Below are 23,409 nucleotides of genomic sequence, written 5' to 3' on the forward strand. Positions count from 1 at the left end.
ATAAATCATAGTCGTCTTCTATTATTATGAAATAAATAAAAGAGAGCAAAGTTTCTAGCACTAAAATAATGACCACCACAGGAAGTTAATTTGAAACGCGATTTTTTATAAGTTAGCAGCTATTATCATGCATATTCAGAGTTGTTTTGTGAACTTTCAACATTCTACTATTAAACTACAAAAAATGGAAGATTTTGCAACGAATATAAAACTTATATTGAGCGTCGAAAGATTTTCCCGGTTTTTTCCCGATTCGCCTGTCAATCCCTAATCGCCCCATTTTACCGGTACTCACTTCCAAGTGATGATTTTCTGCGGCATCATTAATAGGGCTCTTGCCATGCCTGTCCAGATGGAGTCTGGCTCCGTGTCTCAGTAACCAGCGAACGGTACTGAGATGACCCCTCGAAGCTGCGAAATGAAGAGGAGTCGCACCGTCACCATCCCTCGCGTTCGGGTCAACGCCGCGCTCTATAATCTGGAAGAAATATTGTGCACTATCAAACATAAGGCCTATTCGCATTTTAAAAACTACAACTTCGCCTATTAAATTAAGATATTTAAAAATACTTTATTCGCGAGCATTAATTAAAACTACTTTTACTTTTCGATTTGAAGCGCGGGGCAGCCGTTGTACTGTGAAAACTGAGACTTAGAACTCATGTCTCGAGGTTGACGTCTATGGGCTCCGGTACTCACCTAACACCGAGTGGGCCATGAGCTCGCTCACGCATCTAAGCAAAAACAAATTAAAAGACTATTCATTGAACCAAACGTAAATTCCTTATTATTACTATTTTTTATACAAATTTAGACGGTATCATCATTCTCCTGCCCTTCTTCCAATCATCTGGGATCGGCGCATCATGTTTTCTCCTTTCCAACTCCTCTATCTTATACCATTTATCCGCTCACTCCCCTCTTACATATATCGTCTTTCCCGCAATCCATCCATTTCTTCTTAGGTCAACCTCTTCCTCTATATCCTTCCACATTCGTAGTTAACACTCTCTTACCAACCTCATATTCATTTCGTCTCATCACATGTCCATACCATCCCAAACGCGCAATCTCAACTTCTCTGTCACAGGTGCCACTTTCAGATTTCCTCTAACATATTAGTTAATAGATAGTAGTTAGTAGATAATATTAGTTAATTAATCAAATGTCGACGGATTACACATCCGTATAAGGTATTCGAAGCTTCAGAAATAATAAAATGAAAATAATAAAAATTTACGATAAATTTTTTTTTGGGATTATATGACGTGGTATTTACAACCTTTAGGTTAACTCTTATTTTTCATATCACATTCATAGACATTTAAGATTAAGCCTCCATACTACAGGTTAGTTTTAATTGAATAAAAATTAAATATTCGTATTTGACAGATCTACAAAACAATAACCGGTATTAGCTAATAATTACCTCACAATAAACGATAAGGCACCAAACGATTTTAAATCTAGGCCGCTTTTAAAATCGAATCTCGATTTTGTAACCGCACATCGAAAATTAGATTAATCAGACGAATTCTCGATTTTGCTACATCCAAACTCGCTTGACCCGGGCCTGACATACTATGAGTAAGGCTAGACGATTTACAAAACATCAAACGGACCAATTACGAAAGATCATTAACACAAAATAATATTCAAATCGTATGAACAATTAATATATTCGCTTAAATAATTTAAAATCGATATAAATTCGAACGCAATACGCAATACGGCCACGAAAGTAATGCTTTTGTAAAGCCTTCAAGATTCGAATCGACCTCGGGCGCTTGTAGCGAACAGTTAAAACTGTTATTGTATCATTTATGGGCTAGAAACTGTTAAACATCTGACATTTAATACATTATTATCACGGGAACACAGACAGACTGATTACATAAAGCCATGTTACTCAACGCTAAGCTGTTGCAAACTTATCGCGATCGCGCACGAATCTTCTAACAGTTGACAATATTGTAAGCATTTATTTTTCATAACTCTAGATTATCGGACGAGCTCAAGAGCCACTTGTCACACATTAAGCAATTACTGCTTCACGGCAAAAGCAGGCAGATAGTACTGACCCAAACTGGCTCCCAAAACGCCCTACCGCCACCAGTTATTAGGCAAATTGTAATTTTTGCGGGTTCCATTTTTATTACATGTTGTTATTTCTTCAGCGTGGAAGCCATTCTTGAACATGTGTCTTTTTTTTAGTTACGTCCGGACAGGTAGGTGAGCTCACGGGGCTCAAACCTGACGACGTTACTAACACGAACCCTAGCAAGAGCCGTGCTTCGCAGAATCTACCACCGGATCGGAAACGCAACCCACTGAGAAGAGGGTTAATTTACTCGTCGAGCCCTTTGTCGCAAGCGACGGGTTCGACGAGAACGGTGACCGGTGCTTGAAGTACCTAGAAGCACCGTTAGTGGATCGGGAGGTTATCATGTGTCAAATGTGCGTTTGATTAAGAAAAATTGTTACCTGCACTGGATACTAATGCACCGGACGTCTTTTGGGCCATGTCGACTTCAAAGAAGGGCTTTTTCGATATAAATTCTAAGGTCTCAAGTATAGTTACAACGGCTGCCCCACCCCTCAAACCCAAAACGCATTACTGCTTCACGACAGAAATAGGCAGGGCGGTGGCACCTACCCGCGCGGACTTACAAGAGATCCTACCACCAGTAGAAAGATTTTCTTCAAAGGTCGTATTCAAACATAACTTCATGATTACAATTATGAAATTTATAATACTCGATTTCACGATTTGTAATTCTACGCGATCTCAACGAACGTGAACATTAAAACTGCACGTGTAAATGTAAAATTTCTCTACACGTGTATTAACGTCGCTTGATGATTACGAGCGAGTCACTTTTCCACCACAGTCCATTAAACGTACCAGCTGCACTTGATTTCTAAAAGTTATCGTTTCAATGTGACTTGTTAAGTAAGTAAATAAATGTACATTTCTAAAGACTTCTTTAATCACTTTGTGAGATATTAAACCAATTCTTAAACGCATTCGACACCTGTCATTCGAAAATGTAGCTACCTCGCTCTTTAGTCAACTTCCTTCTTGTCTTTCTCCTAAGTGTTCGGTTAAGTGCGCGCTCATAATAAATAATGCTTATTAATTAATGAAGTGTTTTAATCCATCTATGAAACACTTGATCAAATAGAAGAATTTATATGAATCTAATAGGTCTACATTTTGTTGGGTTCATAAGCTTTCCAAGCCACCCCAAGTCTCGAAATCTTAAGAGACCAAAATATGTATAATAGTATATATAGTAATCGGCAAACTTCGTGAGCAAATGACCTTGACTGCGCAGAACCGAATTTTAGATCACTTTGGTGGTGAGGGTGAGGCGCGACGGCAGGGGAAATCGTATCGAGCGCGTTATTGGTAGATCAGTCGAACCCTGCGCCCCGCACTGCGCCCTCATTCCGCTTGCTCCCAAAAGTACACTTGCGTACAGTGGAAAGTCTATCGTTATTAATCGTTAAGTTATTTGTTATAATTGCTTGTGGACTTTGTTGCCATTGCTATTTGTTGAGTGTTTGTTGATTTTTTATAAAACATACACTATGCCGTGACAAACTGGTGTAGTACTTAAAAGAAAGGGTAGAAAATTTGTGTACGACGTATATTGCTTCTTTATAAAACATGGGAAGAATGATATGGAAAAATTAAAACAGACTTCGGAAGCAACAAAAACATCAGTGAGTACTGTTAGGTGCATTATTAACGAAGCTAAAGGCTCTGGCTTGCTCGCCGTGTTTCGGACTCCGGGTAAGAAAAGATCAGGGAAGAAGAAAGTTACCGGAATGGATAGTTTCGTTCAATCTGTAATAAAAAGATGTAATCATAATAACTACGTAACAAGCAGCGAAACTCCGTATCGTAGAAAGGCTTCGAAAAATTTAAAGAAGATATAAATTTTAATGGCTCGGAATGAAGCTTACGACGAATTATGAAAGAGCTAGGCTTCAGATGGAAAAAAAGAACAGAAAATAATCGGAAGCTGGTAAATGAAAAAAGTAACATTCGATTACTACGAATCGAATATCTTCAAAAAATAATTAATTATAGACAAAAAAGAAGACCGAATCGACCGAGTTGTAAACTACGCCGATGAGCCCTATGTCGACTCATCACGATGATAGCGACTCGGGTGATGAAAACAGTGATGATGATGATGGTCAAGATTATGATAACGAAAAAAAAATTACAAATACCAGCTTCGCTTCAACTGAACCAAGACCTGGCAACAGCTCTAGTTTTGACTTAATAGAAGGAATATCTATTTTACCCCAAGATTAAATTATTACAATTATTAACCTATATGTTTTGTTGATGTTCTAATAAATATATAAATAAATACATATGTTGATTTTAATAATTTAATAGCATTATGACGCAGAGTAAGTAATGTTTTTGCACGTGAGTGTACCATGCGCAAACTTACCCCCACTACGTCGACAAATGCTCAAGAAGTTTGCCGGTTATTATACTATCGCGTAATTCTCCCACTCACCACCCGTGATGACTTTCTCAGAAAAAAATGTGCTGAGCTATGATACCTATTGCACATTCCCAATATCTACAATAACGCAGATTTCACAATCACAATCTAACTTCAACTTTTGATGTTTTGTAACATAGTTCACGATAATAAATCAACAACTATTAATATATAAAATCAGCAACTATTAAGTTTCTAACTAGTTCTGAAAAACATTAGGATAGCCTATAGAAGAAAATCTCAAACGCGGTAACCACAATATCAGGTAAAGCATCCGTGTGGCTAGTAGGGTTGCGTGCGAGAGAAACGAATTGTTGGATCGATTTCGGCTTTGAATTAATATTTTTTTTGTCAATACAATCTTATTATATATAAATTACTTGTCACGTTGTTTGTCCGCGATGGACACCTAAACTACTAAACCGATATTAACTTTCTTTTTTTTAAATATGTGTTTTGTTCCAACTTGGTCATAGGATGGTTTTTATTTCGATTAATGGTCGCAATATTTATTAATTAACAATAAAATTATTTATTTTGTTGATAATTGTAAGTTTCATAAGTCTAAAACAGATGGCGTAAATCATTTTTTACAGACAATTGTAATACTGTCTGACATTAATATCTCATAGATGGCGCTGTGTTAAAAATACCAATGTTTCACATAAGCTACAATTTAATGGCATAAGCACCACATGTTGCTGTAGCTAAAGTATAAGTGAAATTTATTTCGTAGTAAACGCAATACAATGAAATCCAATTGTTCTTACTTTGTTAATTTTTGGTATTATAGCCGGTCATGTGTTATTTAGAAACAAAAACCTTAGCCACAGCAACGTGTGGCCGGGTCTGCTAGTAATAAATATTTCTTCTAGAAATAACTATTTAGTTTTGTGCATCTGCGGAAGCCCCGTGTCGTCTTACCGGTGATGGACAGTCGAGACACACTGTATGCTCCCCGTTGCTCCTTACCTATCCACGAAACCTTGTCATGACAGAAAAATGTAAGGAGTAAGGATTACACAAGCGTCTGGCCATCTCACTCCGAAGCACGAACATACTTAAGGTAAAGAAGAGGTTGAAAGTATTTGTTTCTATCTACACCAACGTGTTATTGTACAGTATATTTCTTTTGTTTACGGGTAGCCTTTATAAAGCTATTGGATTTTAAGAAGTATTTCCCGTGTACCTACTAAGCATACGCGTATGAAAAAAAACTGTTATCTTTTCACGCCTAGACCACTCATCTAATTTTGATTGTTGATTGTTAGTTGATTTTGACTGTTTTTTATTTTATTATTGCATTTAAGGATGGACGATGGTAAGCTGACAGCTCACCTGGTGCTAAGTGGTTACCGTAGCCCATAAACATCTACGATGTAGATGACGCCACCCACCTTGAGATATGAGTTCTAAGGTCTCAGTATAGTTACAACGGCTACCCCACCCTTCAACCGAAACGCATTACTGCTTCACGGTAGAAATAGGCAGGATAGTGGTACCCACCCGTGCGAACTAACAAGACGTCCTACCACCAGTAATTACGCAAATTATAATTTTGCGGGTTTGATTTTTATTACACGATGTTATTCCTTCACCGTGGAAGTCAATCGTGAACATTTCTGAAGTACAAATTTCAATATTACAAACAGACACTCCAATTTTATTTATATGTATAGATTAATAAAATTAAAATCCTAATTGCGTCAACCCTATCTAAATGCCCAGTCAGCACACCGCGTGATTCCGAGTCGTTTCCACTGATCGACGGGTCGTTAAACTCAGTTTCTCTTGGCTAACCCAAGTCACACGTATTGCACATATTACTGTAACATTAAAAACTAAAGCTCGCTGTTGCCTAATCGAAAACTAATTGTTATGTTCGGAAATGCTGTGACGAAATCATTCTAGCCTTGATTTTTGTGGTTATTATGTGCATTGTATTCTTTGCAATTCATTAAAAAGGTTATAAAGTATGTTGTTTTATGTATAATTTGACAGTTTATGTATGTGTTGTGATTTTTTTCTTAAGATTCGGCTGGTCGCAGACTACTTTACTGTGACCTCATGTGAGTCTTGCAGGGGTAGGTACCACCACCCTATCTATTTCTGCAATGAAGCAGTAATGCGTTTCGGTTTGAAGGGTGGGGCAGCAGTTGTAACTATACTGAGAACTTAGAACTCATATCTCAAGATAGGTGGCGCATTTACGTTGTAGATGTCTGTGGGCTCCAGTAACCACTTAACACCAGGTGGGCTGTGAGCTTGTCCACTCGTCTAGGCCATAAAAACAAAAAATATTGATATATGCACCCGATCAAGGCCTTATGTAGAAAAATCACCCGACACCTTGATGCTTGGGATTTTTCGAGTCATTCTCCCTTCTCACTCTACTCTTCATCTCCAAACAACACTCGCAGGAGCCTCACAATAGCTTCTGAGGAGAATAGTCAGAATTATTCTGACCACGAGAAAATATCTAAACAAATCGACAGTAAGAATTTCAGAGCCACAAAATGAACAGTCACTACTTATACATTTACGGTTGAATCTCACGTTTATTATATTCAATGTACCATTTCTAATGTTTCGAAGCTGGACCGCATTGTGGACTTTCCAGTACCTAAATAGAGTTTAAGAGTGTAGAATTTGAATTTTCCTAAACCGTTGTCGCTTCTATATACCAAAAATCATATACTGCATCATTCCAATACTATATTTTTATTAACTTCTTAACCCTTTCACTGCTGTGTAGGTCACCGATGTCCTACGCGACGCACTGAAGTAATTATGTCGATTTGTGTTACTAAGCGGCCTGAACTGGCTGACTTTGCTTTATTTTGTTTGTTTTAGTCATTAGGTCTCTAAGAAATCTCACTCTCAGTATCTTCGGATTCGTCTTTCCCAGAGTCTACTAGACATTCCAGCGCCTTAGTAACATAATCATTAATATATTGGACACGGATCGCAACGGACAGCCGAGTCTATCGAGAAACTTGTTGTTCAGGGTAGGGTCAATGGTAAAAGATGTGGACAAAACCCCATGCGCTGGACTGATCAGATGAAAATCCTTACCAAAACCCCACTTAACGTGCGCCAAGCCTCAGTTCGCGAACTATGGAGAACAGCTATCAAGGCTTTATTAAACAAGGTGTATGCGCTGCTGAATGTGGCGTACACAACTTGAGATTTAGATAGGAAGAAATCACTGATAGTCAAAGAATATCCGTTTATTATATACTTCGCTAACAAGTAACAAATTCTATCTATATTGATGTGGTGAGTACCGCTGTATATGAATGCTGAACGCGTACTGGCGCTTTATAATTACGATTTGAGTAAAGCAATGTAAAAGTGCTGATGTGAATGCGCGCGTGCCCTGTACAATACATGACTTGTCCACACGACCACGACTGCTCTGCCAAGAGTAACCGACTATGACGATGATGAGCAACATAAGTTTTTTATTTTATTGCTTAGATGGGTGAACTAGCTCACAGCCCACCTGGTGTGCAGTGGTTACTGAAGCCCATATACATCTACAACGTAAATGCCCCACCCACCTTGAGATATAGGTTCAAGTATAGTTACAACGGCTGCCCCACCTTTCAAACCGAAACGCATTACTGCTTTACGGCAGAAATAGGCAGGGTGGTGGTACCTACCCGTGCGGACTCACAAAAGGTCCTACCACCGGTGATAAACGAACATAACTAATTCAGTGCGTCGCGTAGGGCACCGGTGACCTGCACGGCATGGGCAGTCAGAGTTAATATTATATCCTTACCATCCATTTGACACAGTCGAGGCAGCCGGTCTGGGCGGCGGCGTGTATCGGAAGCATGCCATCTCTGGCTCTCGCGTCCAATCGCCCCCCAGCCTCCAAGACCAAATACTTCAGCACTGCAAGATGACCTTCCTGCGCGGCCAGGTATACCGGCGTCACGTCATTATCCATCGCTGTGTTTGCACTGTGAAAAGACAAAAAGGATATATATTATTATATAAAGTTAAGGTAACGAAATGCGGCACTGAAATTGCATACGATTCTTTACCAGACCTTAAATGACGAGAGTCTGTAAATTTTTTACTGGTGGTAGGACCTCTTGTGAGTCCGCGCGGGTAGGTACCACCGCCCTGCCTATTTCTGCCGTGAAGCAGTAATGCGTTTCGGTTTGAAGGCTAGGGCAGCCGTTGTAACAATATTGAAATCTTAGGTGGCGCATTTACGTTGTACATATCCATGGGCTCGAGTAACCACTTAACACCAGGTGGGCTGTGAGCTCATCCACCCATCTAAGTTATAAAAAATAATAAAAATATACTTTAAGGATTTCGATTTGGACAAAGACGCAGGGCAAAGCTATGCTTTAATAGAGAAAGCTGGATGAGCATGATATAGGCGATTTCGGGAGGAAGATACGTTGCTACCAGTCTCTCAACGTGAGGTTTAAGTTTGTTTGCGATTCGTTCAAGAATGGACATCATCAATACAAATATACTGTCACTTATATAATACTAGCGACCCGGCCTCGCTTCGCTTCAGAAACTGTGGTTTATTACTGATTTCTCCACTATTTAATGGATGTTATTATACATATAAACCTTCCTCTTCAATCACTCTATCTATTAAAAAAAACGGCATCAAAATCCGTTGCGTAGTTTTAAAGATTTAAGAATACATAGGGACAGACAGATATAGGGACAGAGAAAGCGACTTCGTTTTATACTGTGTAGTGAAGATAGGTAGTTAGCATATTGGCTCTGCCCCTAGCATTGCTAACATCCATGGGCGACGGTAGACACTCACCATCAGGATCGTTTGCTCGTCTGCCTACAAGAGCAATGAAAAAAATTACATATTTCAAGAAATCCTTAGAGGAATATCACAAGGTTACGCCAAATATATTTTTTCTGCACCTAGGAAACGAGAAAGCTGTTAATTCCGATATAATAAAACCATTGACGAGATAACAGACGAACGTAATGAAACACAACGAACGACCAGTGATTTAAATAAAATTCTTCATCTATTCATTGAATCATCAATTGTTTTTGGATCTGTTAGTAAACAATGACCTATTTTTACATTCCGTTGTTTTTTCAAATAAAAAAATCAACAAATTACACCACACTCGACGTTCTACTACTGATTTTATTACATCATGAGCATTTTAGCAACCAAATGTTCAGATAAATAATTACAAGGCAGCGAAAACCACAGAAATACTTTTACCTCCAATACGAACATAAAAAAATATAAGGTGGCGATTATAAATATATAGAATTAAATTAAAATTGATAACAAATCACTATAAATATAAAAATACACGTCTCGAATAGAGAACCAGTTTTTATTTGGATCCGGTTAATGATCACTATACTGTGATTTCTAGCTCACATAATATCATATTTCAAGGTTTGCTAAAACTTCGTTCACGGACATCGTCAATGGCAGAGGCAAAAACAACTCGCTTCCTTCTTTATTACGAGGTATGCGACCGTGGCCACCTCGAGCAATGACTCTCGTATCATCAGCAGAACCTAAGTCTAAGGAACTATCTACCTAGCCTCCTAAATTCTATCGTAAGTATTGATGGCGGGGCATCTTGTAGACATAAAAATCGCATCAGAGACACAGCATCATGTCTACCTTAATCTCAATATGAAGTGCGTAGTTTACGGTGTGGATCCAATGAACTTCGCTTGCCACTTAAATGTCATAGCTAATAAAACAAATCGTATTAATAATTTGATAGCTTTAATACAGAGGTTCCCAAATTTATTTTATCTACTGCCTACTTTGAGAATAAATTATTTTTTAGCGCTCCCATTTTTTCACCTACTTAAAAACCACTATAGCGAGAGCTCAGTCGGTGTCTAATAGTAATCTTAGATGATATTACAAATCGCCTCAAAAAACCTTTACACAACGCCCCCATTTTTTTTTTTGTGGGTCTCTTACCGCCCCTCTTTAGGCCTGCAGTGCCTACAAGGGAGCGTTATCGCCCACTTTGGGAAAGGCTGCTTTAATAGTTTACAATCATTACAATATCAAACATTACGAAATTATGCACAGCGTACGATATTTGCAACACAATCCCACGTCGGAGATACGACGTTACAATAGCGTTTTGTGAAATGATGAGATCAAGATTTGCAATGAATGCTAGAACGATCGTAATTTTGATGGTTCGTTGATTCATTTTTGTACAAAATTTGATTATAGATAAGAAAATAAATATGTAGATTTTAGACATCCAATATTCGCTTTTTTTTTTTTTTATTGCCCTTGTAGGCAGACGAGCATACGGCCCACCTGATGGTGAGTGGTTACCGTCGCCCATGGACTTCAGCAATGCCAGGGGCAGAGCCAAGCCGCTGCCTACCTATCGCTTCGATTTATTGGATTTTTTATTCAGTCTGAAAAACTATTTTGTTTTTGTGCATTGAAAAATACGGTAAACGATACCATCAACTCTTTAAGAAACCGATTTTAATTAGTATATTGGCATTCAACCATTCATTTATTTCATATATTATTAAAGATGTTCAAAATATTACTTTAAAAAAGTTATTTACGATAAATATGTTTATCCATGTTAAAACTCTAATGTGAAATGTGTGTTTGAATGTTTGTTACTATATGCATGCAAACGAGTTGGATTTAGACAAAATTACGAACAAAGCTAGTTTATAATCTGTGCTACATACGATAAATTTTTATCATGACAATAATAATTGATATGTCGAGGGCAACGCCGTGTTGGTTTGTTTTAAAAGTAGACAGTGTATTTGCGTACCAAAATAATGTAAAAATCGACTAAAAGCTTGGTCTATCCAAACACTAACGCAAAATCTTCTTTATCCCACGTTAATTCAACACGTTTGCATTCCTAACTTTACCCGAGCAAAACTGAGGAACAAGTCTAATACTTAAAAGCCTTTTTAATGTATGAAATTAGCTAGGTGATAAAAAATAGATGGATTGTGTGAAAGACGATATGTGTACGAGGGGAGTGAGCGAAATATGGTATTTGATAGAGGAGTATGTAAGAAGAAAACATGTTGCGCCGACCCCAAGTGACTGGTAGAAGGGCAGGAGAATGATGATTAGCTAGATGACCAATTTCACAAGCCACCTTGTGTTCAGTGGTTACCAGAGCCCATAGTAATCTACAACGCTAATTCCATCACCTACCTTCAGATATGAGTTCTAAGGTCTCAAGTTTTTACTCTACAATGGCCGCCCCACCCTTCGAACCGAAACGCATTACTGGTTCACTCACGGAAGAAATAGGCTGGGTGGTGGTACCTACCCGTGCGGACTCACAAGATGTCCTACCACCAGAAAGTATCAAAAATTTACGCAAAAATATAGATTTTGCGCGATTTTAATTATATTTATTTATTTATTTATTTATTTATAACTTCTTATACTAGAAAGTATAAAGGCGGACTTAATGCCATAGGCATTCTCTAACAGTCTACCTTAGGGGAGTGCAGAGATGAAGCTTGGTAGGTGTAGTGTGAAGGTGATATTACAATTGATTTAAAATAGTTCTTTTAAACATTTTATTCGATCTATTACATTCCTAGCCCGTAGAGGCAAATGCTTATAAAACACCTACTCATCATAAAAACTCTTATGATAAGGTTTCTTATGAACATATTAGTCTCGGCTTGGATCAGACATTCATCGTGGTTGGACGTTTACCGATTTCCCTCAATATTTTCAGACCATTAATTAAAATTATCTGGAGGAGGTCTATACCATAGGGGTTATCTGTGCCTATACCCAAATAGGGATTCCTATCGAAGAAAAATTTTGATGTAGGCGAATAAAATAAACAAAAATAAAGAAAAAAAAATTAAGAAAAAGGGAAATAAAAGGCTTTAAAACTATTTTGTAGAGTTAAATAAATACTTTTTTCAAAACAGTTCGGCCTTCTCACTTCTAACAGATCGAATCGTCACTATCGAAGTTACGGCTTCCACGTGTCGACGGGAAACGGCTTTCAATAACAACACAAAAACCTGTTCTACAAATCCGGATTATAAAAACGTAACTTTCAAGTTTATTTAGATATTTTAGATACATAATGATTTGCCGGTCTGAATTAACATCATTTCATATCCAAAATTAGATTGATACACGATAAGTCTGTAGTAGAAACGATTCATTGCCAACAGTTTCCCTTTTAACACGGTTTTATAGCTTGCTATGTTCGATTGTATGATTGGTTGTTGTTTGATTGTTTGTTTGTATGCAACGGGATTTTTAAACGTCATTTTCACCGGTTTCAAAACCTCCGGTTAAATCGATAAAAAAAATTACATCAAGTATACTTACATATTATTATCAAGGACCAATGATGATATAATATTTTTTAAAGGTTCGCACTAATGTCCTGACCGACATAAACTGCATATCATTATATATATTTATTGGGTTAAATTGTTTGCTATTTAGGCGTGGCACTTATGGTTTTTTTTTAACTATATATATTATCTTTAAACATTTCTTTATTGATCACTTTGATTCTATGAGAGTTGCTTGTGAAATCAAAAAAATCGATTTGTTGAAACTATTTTGTTTTTATGACTGAAGTATTACTAGTGGTCCGGAGGCCTTTCCAGTTTCACCAGGACAGGGTTGGAACTACTTGCGCTGCGCCGCCTTTATAGAACTATAGCCTTCCTCCTAGAACAATGAACCATCCGAATTCGCTCGAGAAGTCGGCATTTTTATCAGTTTAGACAAGCTCACGATTCACCCGCTGCTAAGTGTTCACCGGAACTCATAAACATAAAAACGCGAATCCGCCATCCCCCACAATACATTAGATCGTAGGTACATTCCAGCTGAACTTAGATTTATATTTATAACGTGTAAGTTTTAATAAATTGTTTTCATTTAAAAACAACAAACCAGCTTTCGTTTAGACTGTAGCATTTATTCTCATGATATTAATAATAGAAAGAGGTTATTAAATATTCATTAATGAACTTTCAAAATACTCGCATTAACAAATCCATATCACGCAATCTATACTAATATTATAAAGAGGAAAGATTTGTTTGTTTGTTTGTTTCGAATAGGCTCCGAAACTACTGGACCGATTTGAAAAATTCTTTTTCCATTAGAAGCCGACATTGTCCCTGATGAACATAGGCTACTTTTTTTTTTATTTTTTTTTTTTGGTTTCATGTGTGTTTTAATGTTTCCGAAGCGAAGCGAGGGCGGGTCGCAATAAATAAATAAAACAGTAAGGCAAGTTTTAGATGAGAATTAAATTAATTTAAGTTTAAATAGTATTGAGACGGCAGTTTTCATCTCGTGTTAACTACAAGCTTAATAATAGTTATGCCGTAAGTTCAGATATAACATAATTACTTTTCAAGTCTTATTCCGTTTGTATAAGCGTCAAAATAATAATAACTATACTAACTGCACCGCACGGTCGTCCGGCCGTAATTTAGTATTCCCTTAGGTTCCCTTAGTTATGTGACCAGAGACTGACAGACATACTTATATATATTTAAATATAAAGTTTTTCCTTTGATGTGTCCCCTGTCGGACGGATTCCTTTTGTTTGTTCTAAGTTTATTTTATACAAAACTTTAGCTCTTTTATTTATCGATTGAGGCACTACGAAGTCTGCCGGGTCAGCTAGTATATATATATAAATATATTTCTTCTGTGCGTGTGTTTGTCACTGAACTCTTCCTAAACGGCTGAACCGATTTGAATGATTTTTTTTGTATGCGTTTGGGTGGTAACCTGGATGGTTTAGATTCAGAAATCAGCCCGGCAGATGGCGCTGCAGTCTGTATCTAGGTTATTTATCTATACTACAACTAAACGGCTGGATCAACTTGAATGAATTTTTGCAGGACAACGTCTGTTGGGTCCGCTACTACCAAATTAAAACACACATTTAATTGCATAGATAAATGTCGCGTATTAAGCGGAATGTCGCTTAAAACGAATAGCCTTTCACCCGTCGATATAATTCTCGGTATAATTTATTTTTCACTAGCGGCCCGCTCCGGCTCCGCTCGGGTCGTTAACAAAAATTTCAACGATATTTAACGTTGTTTTATTTTCTTAAATAAAAGAATACTTATTGTAGCATAAATGTAACACAAAGTCGTAGTACATTATTTTATTCTATCATCAATGGTTTTCGCAGGGCACGCGATGTAAAGAATATTTTAGTAAATTATTTACACCTTGGGTTACATTATTTTAGTTTTAGTAAGGATCCCAAATTTTTTTCAGAAAAGATTATAATAGCCTATGTCACTCGAGAATAGTGTAGCTTCCAAACAGTGAAAGAATTTTTCAAATCGGTTCAGTAGTTTAGGAGCCTATTACAACAAACAAACAAACAAATCTTTCCTCTTTATAATATTAGTATAGATTATAAAAAAATAACACTCACATAAACTATATCATAATATCTAATTCGATACATTCCCGCGATCGTGTATATGTACATAATATTACATCAATGCATCGAACCTCGCCCGTTATATTCGCGTTTCACTTTTATTTTCTCTTTTCGCTCGATTCTAGTCTAAGATATGAAACAGCCAACTCGCTCGGTGCGAGTTTTATTTAAAAAAATATTATAAAAAAAACGTAGCTATGGGAAGGCTTATTTTTCACGAGGGTTGATGAGCTTATAGGGATGACCGCGGTACGCGAAGACCTCGTGCATCCCTGAGTCGAGAAGTCAAAATTTTATTGACTTGAGAATAAATAGCAATACTTGAAGTCGTCGTGGCCTAAAGGATAAGACGTCCGGTGCATTCGTATCGAGCGATGGACCGGTGTTCGAATCCCGCAGGCGGGTACCAATTTTTCTAATGAAATACGTACTTGACAATTGTTCATGATTGACCTCACGGTGAAGGAATAACTTCGTGTAATAAAAATCAAACCCGCAAAATTATAATTTGCGTAATTACTGGCGGTAGGACCTCATGTGAGTCCGCACGGGTAGATACCACCACCCCGCCTATTTCTGCCGTGAAGCAGTAATGCGTTTCGGTTTGGAGGGTGGGGCAGCCGTTGTAACTATACTGAGAATTTATATCTCAAGGTGGGTGGCGTATTTGCGTTGTAAATGTCTATGGGCTCCAGTAACCACTTAACACCAGGTGGGCTGTGAGCTCGTCCACCCATCTAAGCAATAAATAAAAAAGGTGGGCAGTATGCTCGTCTGCCTACAAGCGCAATATAAAAAAAAAGCAACGGACGAGGTCAGCGTAATTCATGTCGACTTCGCCGTCCAGTTTAGTCGGGGCCACCGAAAACTGGATCTTCCTCGCACGTCTAATAAATAATAAATAACAACTGTTCGATATTCTCAAAAACTGGTCGACACGTTCATCTAAAGTGGTCAAGGACTTTAGATATACCAGTTCGAATTTCGTCCGAATACTATAAACTAATGTTTTTTAAGGGATTTTATGACCTGGTAACTGAGACCTTTAAGTCATGTCTTATTGTAATTTATATTCATATTTTTATGAAAAATGATATTATGGAGTGAAATGATATGAAGATGATTAATTTGAGACATTAATCAACTGGGATGAAATTAAATGAAATGAAATGGGATGAAATATAATCTCAGTAAAATGGTGATTATTTACTAAGATTTTTTCAGTGAACTTTTTGGAGGATCCCGAGAAGTTACGTCCAGCGGCTTTGTTTCATTTTCCCACATTTGTGCACTTTCACAGATATTAAACAGTTAATAAACCACCAATAATACACATTTAAACCCGAAGAAACACTAAATAGACAAAATAAAACAAATCACACAACTTCACTCCTCGCGTTCCCGCCAAAAAGTCCCATAAACTAATGTCAATCAAAAATGTTACAGATTATACATATTATGTATAAGTACATTTTTACTCTATATTTACAGATGGAATAGAAATAAAAATGGAGACTTTTTGGCGGGAACGCGAGGAGTGAAGTTGTGTGATTTGTTTTATTTTGTCTATTTAGTATTTCGTCAGGTTTAAATGTGCAATAACGGTGGTTTATTAAATGTTTAGTATCTGCGAACGTGCACAAATGTGGGAAAATGAAACAAAACCGCCGAATGTAACTTCTCTGGATCCTCCAAAAAGTCTCAGTGAATGACTACCATTTTACTGAGATAATTTTTCATTCCATTTCATTTCATTTTGGTTTCATTTAATTTAATGCCATGTTCTATATTAATCAACTTCATGTCATTTCTTAATATCATTTTTCATATAAAAAAGCTTTCATTAAAATTAAAATAAGACTTACCAGGTGTCATAAAATCCCTTAAAGAAAATAATTAAATAAATATAAATCTTATTTCTATTTTCAATTTTACCGTTCTCTATTGCTGGAATAAGTTCCAGATTTCGTTTTCGAAAATCTCTTCGTTTTCTTTGTTTTCTTCCCGAAAAGTTTCCCCGTCATCCGATTGTACGGCGTCTGAGCGTTACTTAGAGTCATTTTCGTAACTTATATACATATATGATATATCACTTTTAAAAATTAATGGAGCTTATAAAAATCAAAATGGCAAAGAATCTTCAGCCATTTTGACATAATCTTTAAAACACACAAATTCCACTAAACTCATTTCGAACATCGAATTGCGAAAAAAAATTCAAATTTAAATTCCGAATATTGTTCAATTCTTTTTAATATTCAAAACAAGACGGCACAGAATGTTTGAAGTGACATTTATGAAACTTGTTTATATTGAATCTATAGAATTTGAATTTCGAAAATCGATTCGTCAGAAGCGCGCGCGATCCAAGCCGAGGTCTCGATGGAACTGCACATAGAGCTTTCGATGTCTATGACGTTTCCCGCGTGAAAATGCATGTAAGCGAAAGTGTTCGTAGAATTTTTAATAAGAATCATAATAAACAGTATAAGCGACAGAAACGATCTTGTTGGTAATAAAAAAGCGCAAAGACATATTTTCTTCAAACGCGAAAACGCGGCAAACGGCAGTAGGAATTAATTGTCTTTGTCAATAAGTGATATTCACACTTCAAACTATATAGGCCGTAGACTCGCTAGCCAACATTTTCAATGCCCAATTTTAATGATGGGTAGATGACCACATGACCCACCTACTATTAAGCTGTCACTGGAGTCCATGGACATCACCGCGTGTAAGCTACATGTGAATTTCGTCTCGCACCTTAGAATCTCAATTAAAATGTAACAATTTCTGCGATACCCCTCAAAACTAATATAGAATTAAGCAGAATGATAGTACCCATCCGTATCTATCACGATTATAATTAAAAAAACAAATTCACTTTATTATTTAATTAAAATATTACATAATGCATTTTTAGAGGGAATTTGTGCAAATTACTTTATTATGTTAATTTCGTGTTTCTATATTTAATGTAATAACGGTGGCTTATTAAGCGTTTAGCATATGTGAAAATGTAGGAAAATGAAATAAAGCCGCAGGATGTGGCTTCTCGGATTTCTTCAAAAATTCCACTGAAGTCTCAGTAAATAATCACTCTTTAAACTGAGCATATTTCATCTCGTTTCATTTAGTTTCATTCCAATTGATTACAGCCTCAACTAAATCGACTTTATATCATTTCGCTCCATATTATTTGTCATTTAATAGAATATGTATGTATGACTGTACTTTATAATTGAAGATTTTTATGAACTCAATACTGGCAACAATAACATCGCACGAAGCCATTTGCCATACTTAAAAATTTAAAAATAATAAAATATTGCTATAATTATATGACAGATTTAAAACAGTCGTTATATATTAACAACGTATTTAATAAATATGAGTAATAGATATACCTACTAGATATAACTATTTTAACAATAATAAATATTAAAATCGTTTCTTATAGTTGTATCAATTAATAATGGCAGAACGGTTTTCATGCGTCACGCGTATATTTAAATTCAAACTTGATTCGTTTGTTAAAAACTCATTGCTGATGCTATAATGCTACTATATGCAAGGAACTTTTTTTAAATAATGATGCAAAGAATTATTGCATGACACATATACAGACATTACGTCACATATCAAACAAAAACATTCCGAATCCAAACACAATGTTGACTTAAAATGGAGTGTTTATTTTTTCTCTATCATTTGTTATATCATTTAATCAAAAACTGGATGCCACAAATGGAAAGCAATAGCGTTTTTTTTTCACTCTACAAATTTTATCTGTTATTTTCTTCGATTTCTCTTATTTTGGGAAAGGTTTTGCAAAGCAATGTGGCACGTTGCATGGGCAAGAACTACCAATATCTGATCTATTCCTGTTGTGATAACAAACCATGTGTTCGGATCACCTCTAATAAAATGTTCTTCAATTTTACGCATACATTCTAATCGTTGACGTGTTCGTATCCCAAATTCTATAAGCCTTAATTCTGCTCTGGTGGTAGTACCTCTTGTGAGTTCGCGCGGGTAGGTACCACTACCCTGCTTATTTCTGCCGTAAAGCAGTAATGCGTTTCGGTTTGAAGAATGAAGCAGCCGTTGTAACTATACTGAGATCTTAGAACTTATATCTCAAAGTGGATGGCGCATTTATGTTGTAGATGTCTATGGGCTCCATTAACCACTTAACACCAGGCGGGCTGTGAGCTCGTCCACCCATCTAAGCAATAAATAAAAAAAGCTCACGGTAATGGCGCTTCCGCTTCTAAATATTGACAACTAATAAACCGTCAAACCCCGCTTAAAATAATGTTTATAATGTTGATAGTCGCAAAGGCTTAAAACATTTCACATATCTAATTATCTACGTCTTATTATTGAACACTTTTATAAGTAGTGGTTTGTGTCAGGGTACGCGAAGCAATCATCTACTCCGGTCTGAGGGGAATCGTTATTCAAATACGATTAACTTTACTCAAGGCATTCTACGTCATTTACGTTGTGGTCCCTATAGGTACCAGTAATCGCATTACACCAGGTCGACTGTGGCTTACATTACAAAAATAAAATGATTTCTGCAGTATCTTTTTTTTATTTTTTTTATTGCTTAGATGGATGGACGAGCTCACAGCCCACCTGGTGTTAAGTGGTTACTGGAGTCCATAGACATCTACGACGTAAATGCGCCACCCACCTCGTGATATAAGTTCTAAGATCTCAGTATAGTTACAACGGCTACCCCACCCTTCGAACCGAAACGCATTACTGCTTCGCGGCGGAAATAGGCGGGGTGGTGGTACCTACCCGTGCGGACTCCCAAGAGGTCCTACCACCAGTGAAGTGGTGGTAGGACCTCTAATACCTACTACCTATTGTATTAAATTATTTATTGCCCATTTAAATTATTTCTAAGCTGTGCAAAGAAGCGTTCTCTTGTGCCTTATACCACACTAGTTTCTCCTACTTAAAACTGGCAATACAGCACATGACAGAGCGCTTTTTTGACATAAAACACTTTCGCTCGAAACGTCAGTTCCATGTACATTCAGAAATTGTAAGTCTCGACAAAACACGCAATCACGTTTTAATGTCGTTGAACTATGTTTATAAGCAAAGGGAAAATTTATTAAAGTTTTCATTTACATTCTGAACCTTCATAGTTGTGACATATTCGTGAGTGAATAATTTTTTTTTTTTTAATTTAGCAGAAATTTTTTTTCTTTTCAAATACAATATTAAGTATCGGAATGACATTAATTTTTTTTTCTCGTTTTATATGATCATGTTTATAGAAGTTTTTCTTACTTAATTTTCAATTTAATCCAAATGGACTAAATTGAAAAATTGACGTCAAAATTGACGACACAAAAAAAAATATCTAAATATTAAGACTTGGAACCTGTGTTAAAAATTGTTTTAAATTTTCGGGGCTATCTACATAAATTTAAATAAAAGTGTGTGTAAAAATACGCTATTATTTAACGGGTTCATACCAAGTTTTTCGCATTTCATGAGTTGTTTTTTATTACCCGATGTTATACTTTTACCGTGAAAGTCATTCACAAACAAGCCTTAAGTACGCATTTCATTAGGAAACCTGCCTGCGGGATTCGAACACCGGAACAATAGCGCGACACAAATGCTACCACCATCCTTAAAATGTATAGAATCGAATATCCTTTTTCAAATAAATTTCGAAAAAAAAATTCATGGAAATGCAATTGTTCGGTTGCTGACGCCATTAAATAACAGTGACCATAACTGTGGCCCCCAATAACCTTCGGCGATCAGGACTCGACTCTTTTTTTACATCTTTGAAAGTTCATACAAGAAATGGCGCGAAAAATATCAGAGGCCATTTAAATCTCATTTCTTACAATAAAAACAAAAACAAATGAAATAATAAATAGCATTTAAAAACATTAACTTTTTTTTTTATCGAAGAAAATTTCTTTACGTAATTTTCTTCTCTTCCATTCTATTGTCACTAACCTTTTATGTATCTAACTCTTGCATAGTTGTGCGTCGACAAATAAACAATTGAAAAAAAAAGAAAAACCAGTTTTTTTTTTTTTTTTTTTTTTCCTACCTAAGCTGAGAGCCTTGAGAGGCTATATCAGCGTAACCCTAACTTTAGTAGGTGAGCTCACGGGGCTCAAACCTGACGATGTTGCTAACACGAACCCTAGCAAGAGTCGTGCTTCGCAGAATCTACCACCGGATCGGAAACGCGACCCACTGAGAAGATCCGGCGAGAAACTCAGTGGGCTGTGTCTGAGAGTTAATTTACTCGTCGAGCCCTTCGTCGCAAGCGACGGGTTCGACGAGAACGGTGACCGGTGCTTGAATTACCTAAAAGCACCGTTACTGGATCGGGTGGATCCGAGATGACGTGTTTTGGGCGACGTCGACTGCTTTCCATTCTGTCCGCAGGATCGGGAATGTAGTTACCGGCGGCCACGATGAGAGGGTTCTCGTGTCGTGCCGCTTTATCGAAGTGGCGCATGGACGCCGACTGCAGATACTTACTGATGGACTCTAAGTCCAGGTCGTCATGGAGGTCGACGTTCCTGACGAACCACGGGGCTCCGACGGCTATCCTGCAAAAACGGGATTGAATAATTTGGAATGATTTCAAGTGTATGCGGGCCGCGTGAGCGAACACTACACTTGCATAGGTCATGACGGGGCGTATGCAAGTTTTGTAGAGTGTCACCTTATTTCTAAGGGACATTTTACTTCGCCTACATATCATCGGGTAGAGACGTCCTAGAATGAAGGCGGCACGATCGCGTACCGTCTTGATGTGGGGGCGGAATGTCATCCTACTGTCGAGGGTGACGCCTAAATATTTGACCTTCGGGGCCCACGGTATGGGCTGGTCGAACATCGTGATCGGGCGAACGGCGGGGGCGGGGGTATTGACGTGCCTAGTCGGGAGGGGGATGCTCAGCGTGGTGTTCGGAGGGCGACCCCTTTTGAAGAGCACCGCTGTGCTTTTCGTGGGGTTAATGTCGATGCGCCACTTCCGGAACCACTGTCCCATGGTGGTAGCTGCGGTCTGAAGTCGTCGATGAAGCAACGCCTTCTTCCTACACGAGTAGTAGATGGCGGTGTCATCGGCGAAGAGCGCCAGATGGGTCTCCGGAGACCGGGGTATATCGTTGATATACAAACTGAATAGTAACGGGGAGAGGGCGGAGCCTTGCGGGACTCCGGCTGTGACGTGACGGGGCCGGGAACGCGTTCCCTCGACTCGATATCGGAACGAACGGTTCGACAAGTAGTCTCGTATGATGAGCACGAGTCTGTCTGGCATTCCCATGTTATACAGTTTGAATATCAAACCGTTGTGCCAGACTTTGTCGAACGCCTTCGCTATATCGAAGAAGAGGGCTCCTGTCGGAATGGGTTTCCGCCTGTTCAGCCCTAGTAAGATGTGCTCCGTGAGGCGGTGCACTTGATGGACGCACGAGTGTCTGGCGCGGAATCCAAACTGCTCGTCTATAAGAATTTTATTCGCGGATACGAAATCCCAGAGGCGTTTACGAAGGAGCCGTTCGTATAATTTGCCTATCGCCGGGAGGAGACTGATGGGGCGGTAACTCGCGGTTTCGTTATTCGGTTTGCCCGGCTTGTGTATGCCGATAACGTCCGCTTCTTTCCACGCCGCGGGAAAGATGCAGTTCGTCATAGCAGCATTTAATATCGTGGCCAACATCGTTATCGGTTGGGCTGGTAACAGTTTTAGCGCGCGGTTGCGGATGCCGTCGGAGCCGGGAGCTTTCCGTGGTTGTAGGCTATCGATCGCCTCCTTAACCTCGGAAGTGGTAATGGGGGGTAACGCGTCCGAGGGCGGCAGGGAAGCTCTGCGCTCGACCTCCCTGTCGACGAACTCGGTGTGTTCGGGGTCCGCGTGTTGAGTGCTGGTGGTGCACTGTTCTTGCAGTGCATCGGCCAGCAACTCTGCCTTGTCATCGTCATCGTAAGCCGGTGGTTGGCCTGAGGGGCGTACGAGAGGCGGCATAGTGACGATAGTTTCGGACTTGAGGGTCCTAGCTAGTCGCCAGTATGCTTGGTGAGTGGGCGCGAGTTCTTCTAAATAACTATCCCAGTTTTCGTTTCGGGCGTCGCTTAAGCGGGATTTGACCTCCCGCTGTAAGCGACGCATCCGAGTCCGGTTTGGATCCGTGGGATATCGATCGTAGGCCCGGATTGCCGCGTTTCTGATTCTAACGAGGTCCCTAAGATCGGGGGAAAGTCTGATGCGGTGGAAGCAGTCCTCCACATCGACTTGTTTCGAGGATCTTATGATTGCCGTCGAGACGTGATCAGTGAAGATGTTTATGGATTCGACGGTATCCTCGGGGGATGGAGTTGAATCCGGGCCGCAAGGGAGGATTGGTGGAGCG

The 23,409-nt window shown here is 38.3% G+C and overlaps 1 protein-coding gene across 1 annotated transcript in view; it reads right to left on the bottom strand.

The window, feature by feature from the left end:
- f (espin protein forked) overlaps positions 1-23,409 on the bottom strand; it is a 90,937-nt gene that overhangs the window by 40,932 nt on the left and 26,596 nt on the right. The window contains 2 exon segments of the mRNA XM_028186481.2: positions 296-478; positions 8,320-8,503. Coding sequence (XP_028042282.2) covers positions 296-478; positions 8,320-8,503 — 367 coding nt within the window.

The sequence above is a fragment of the Bombyx mandarina genome, chromosome 03 (genome assembly GCF_030267445.1).
Source record: "Bombyx mandarina strain Sakado chromosome 03, ASM3026744v2".
In the NCBI taxonomy this organism is placed as follows: domain Eukaryota; kingdom Metazoa; phylum Arthropoda; class Insecta; order Lepidoptera; family Bombycidae; genus Bombyx; species Bombyx mandarina.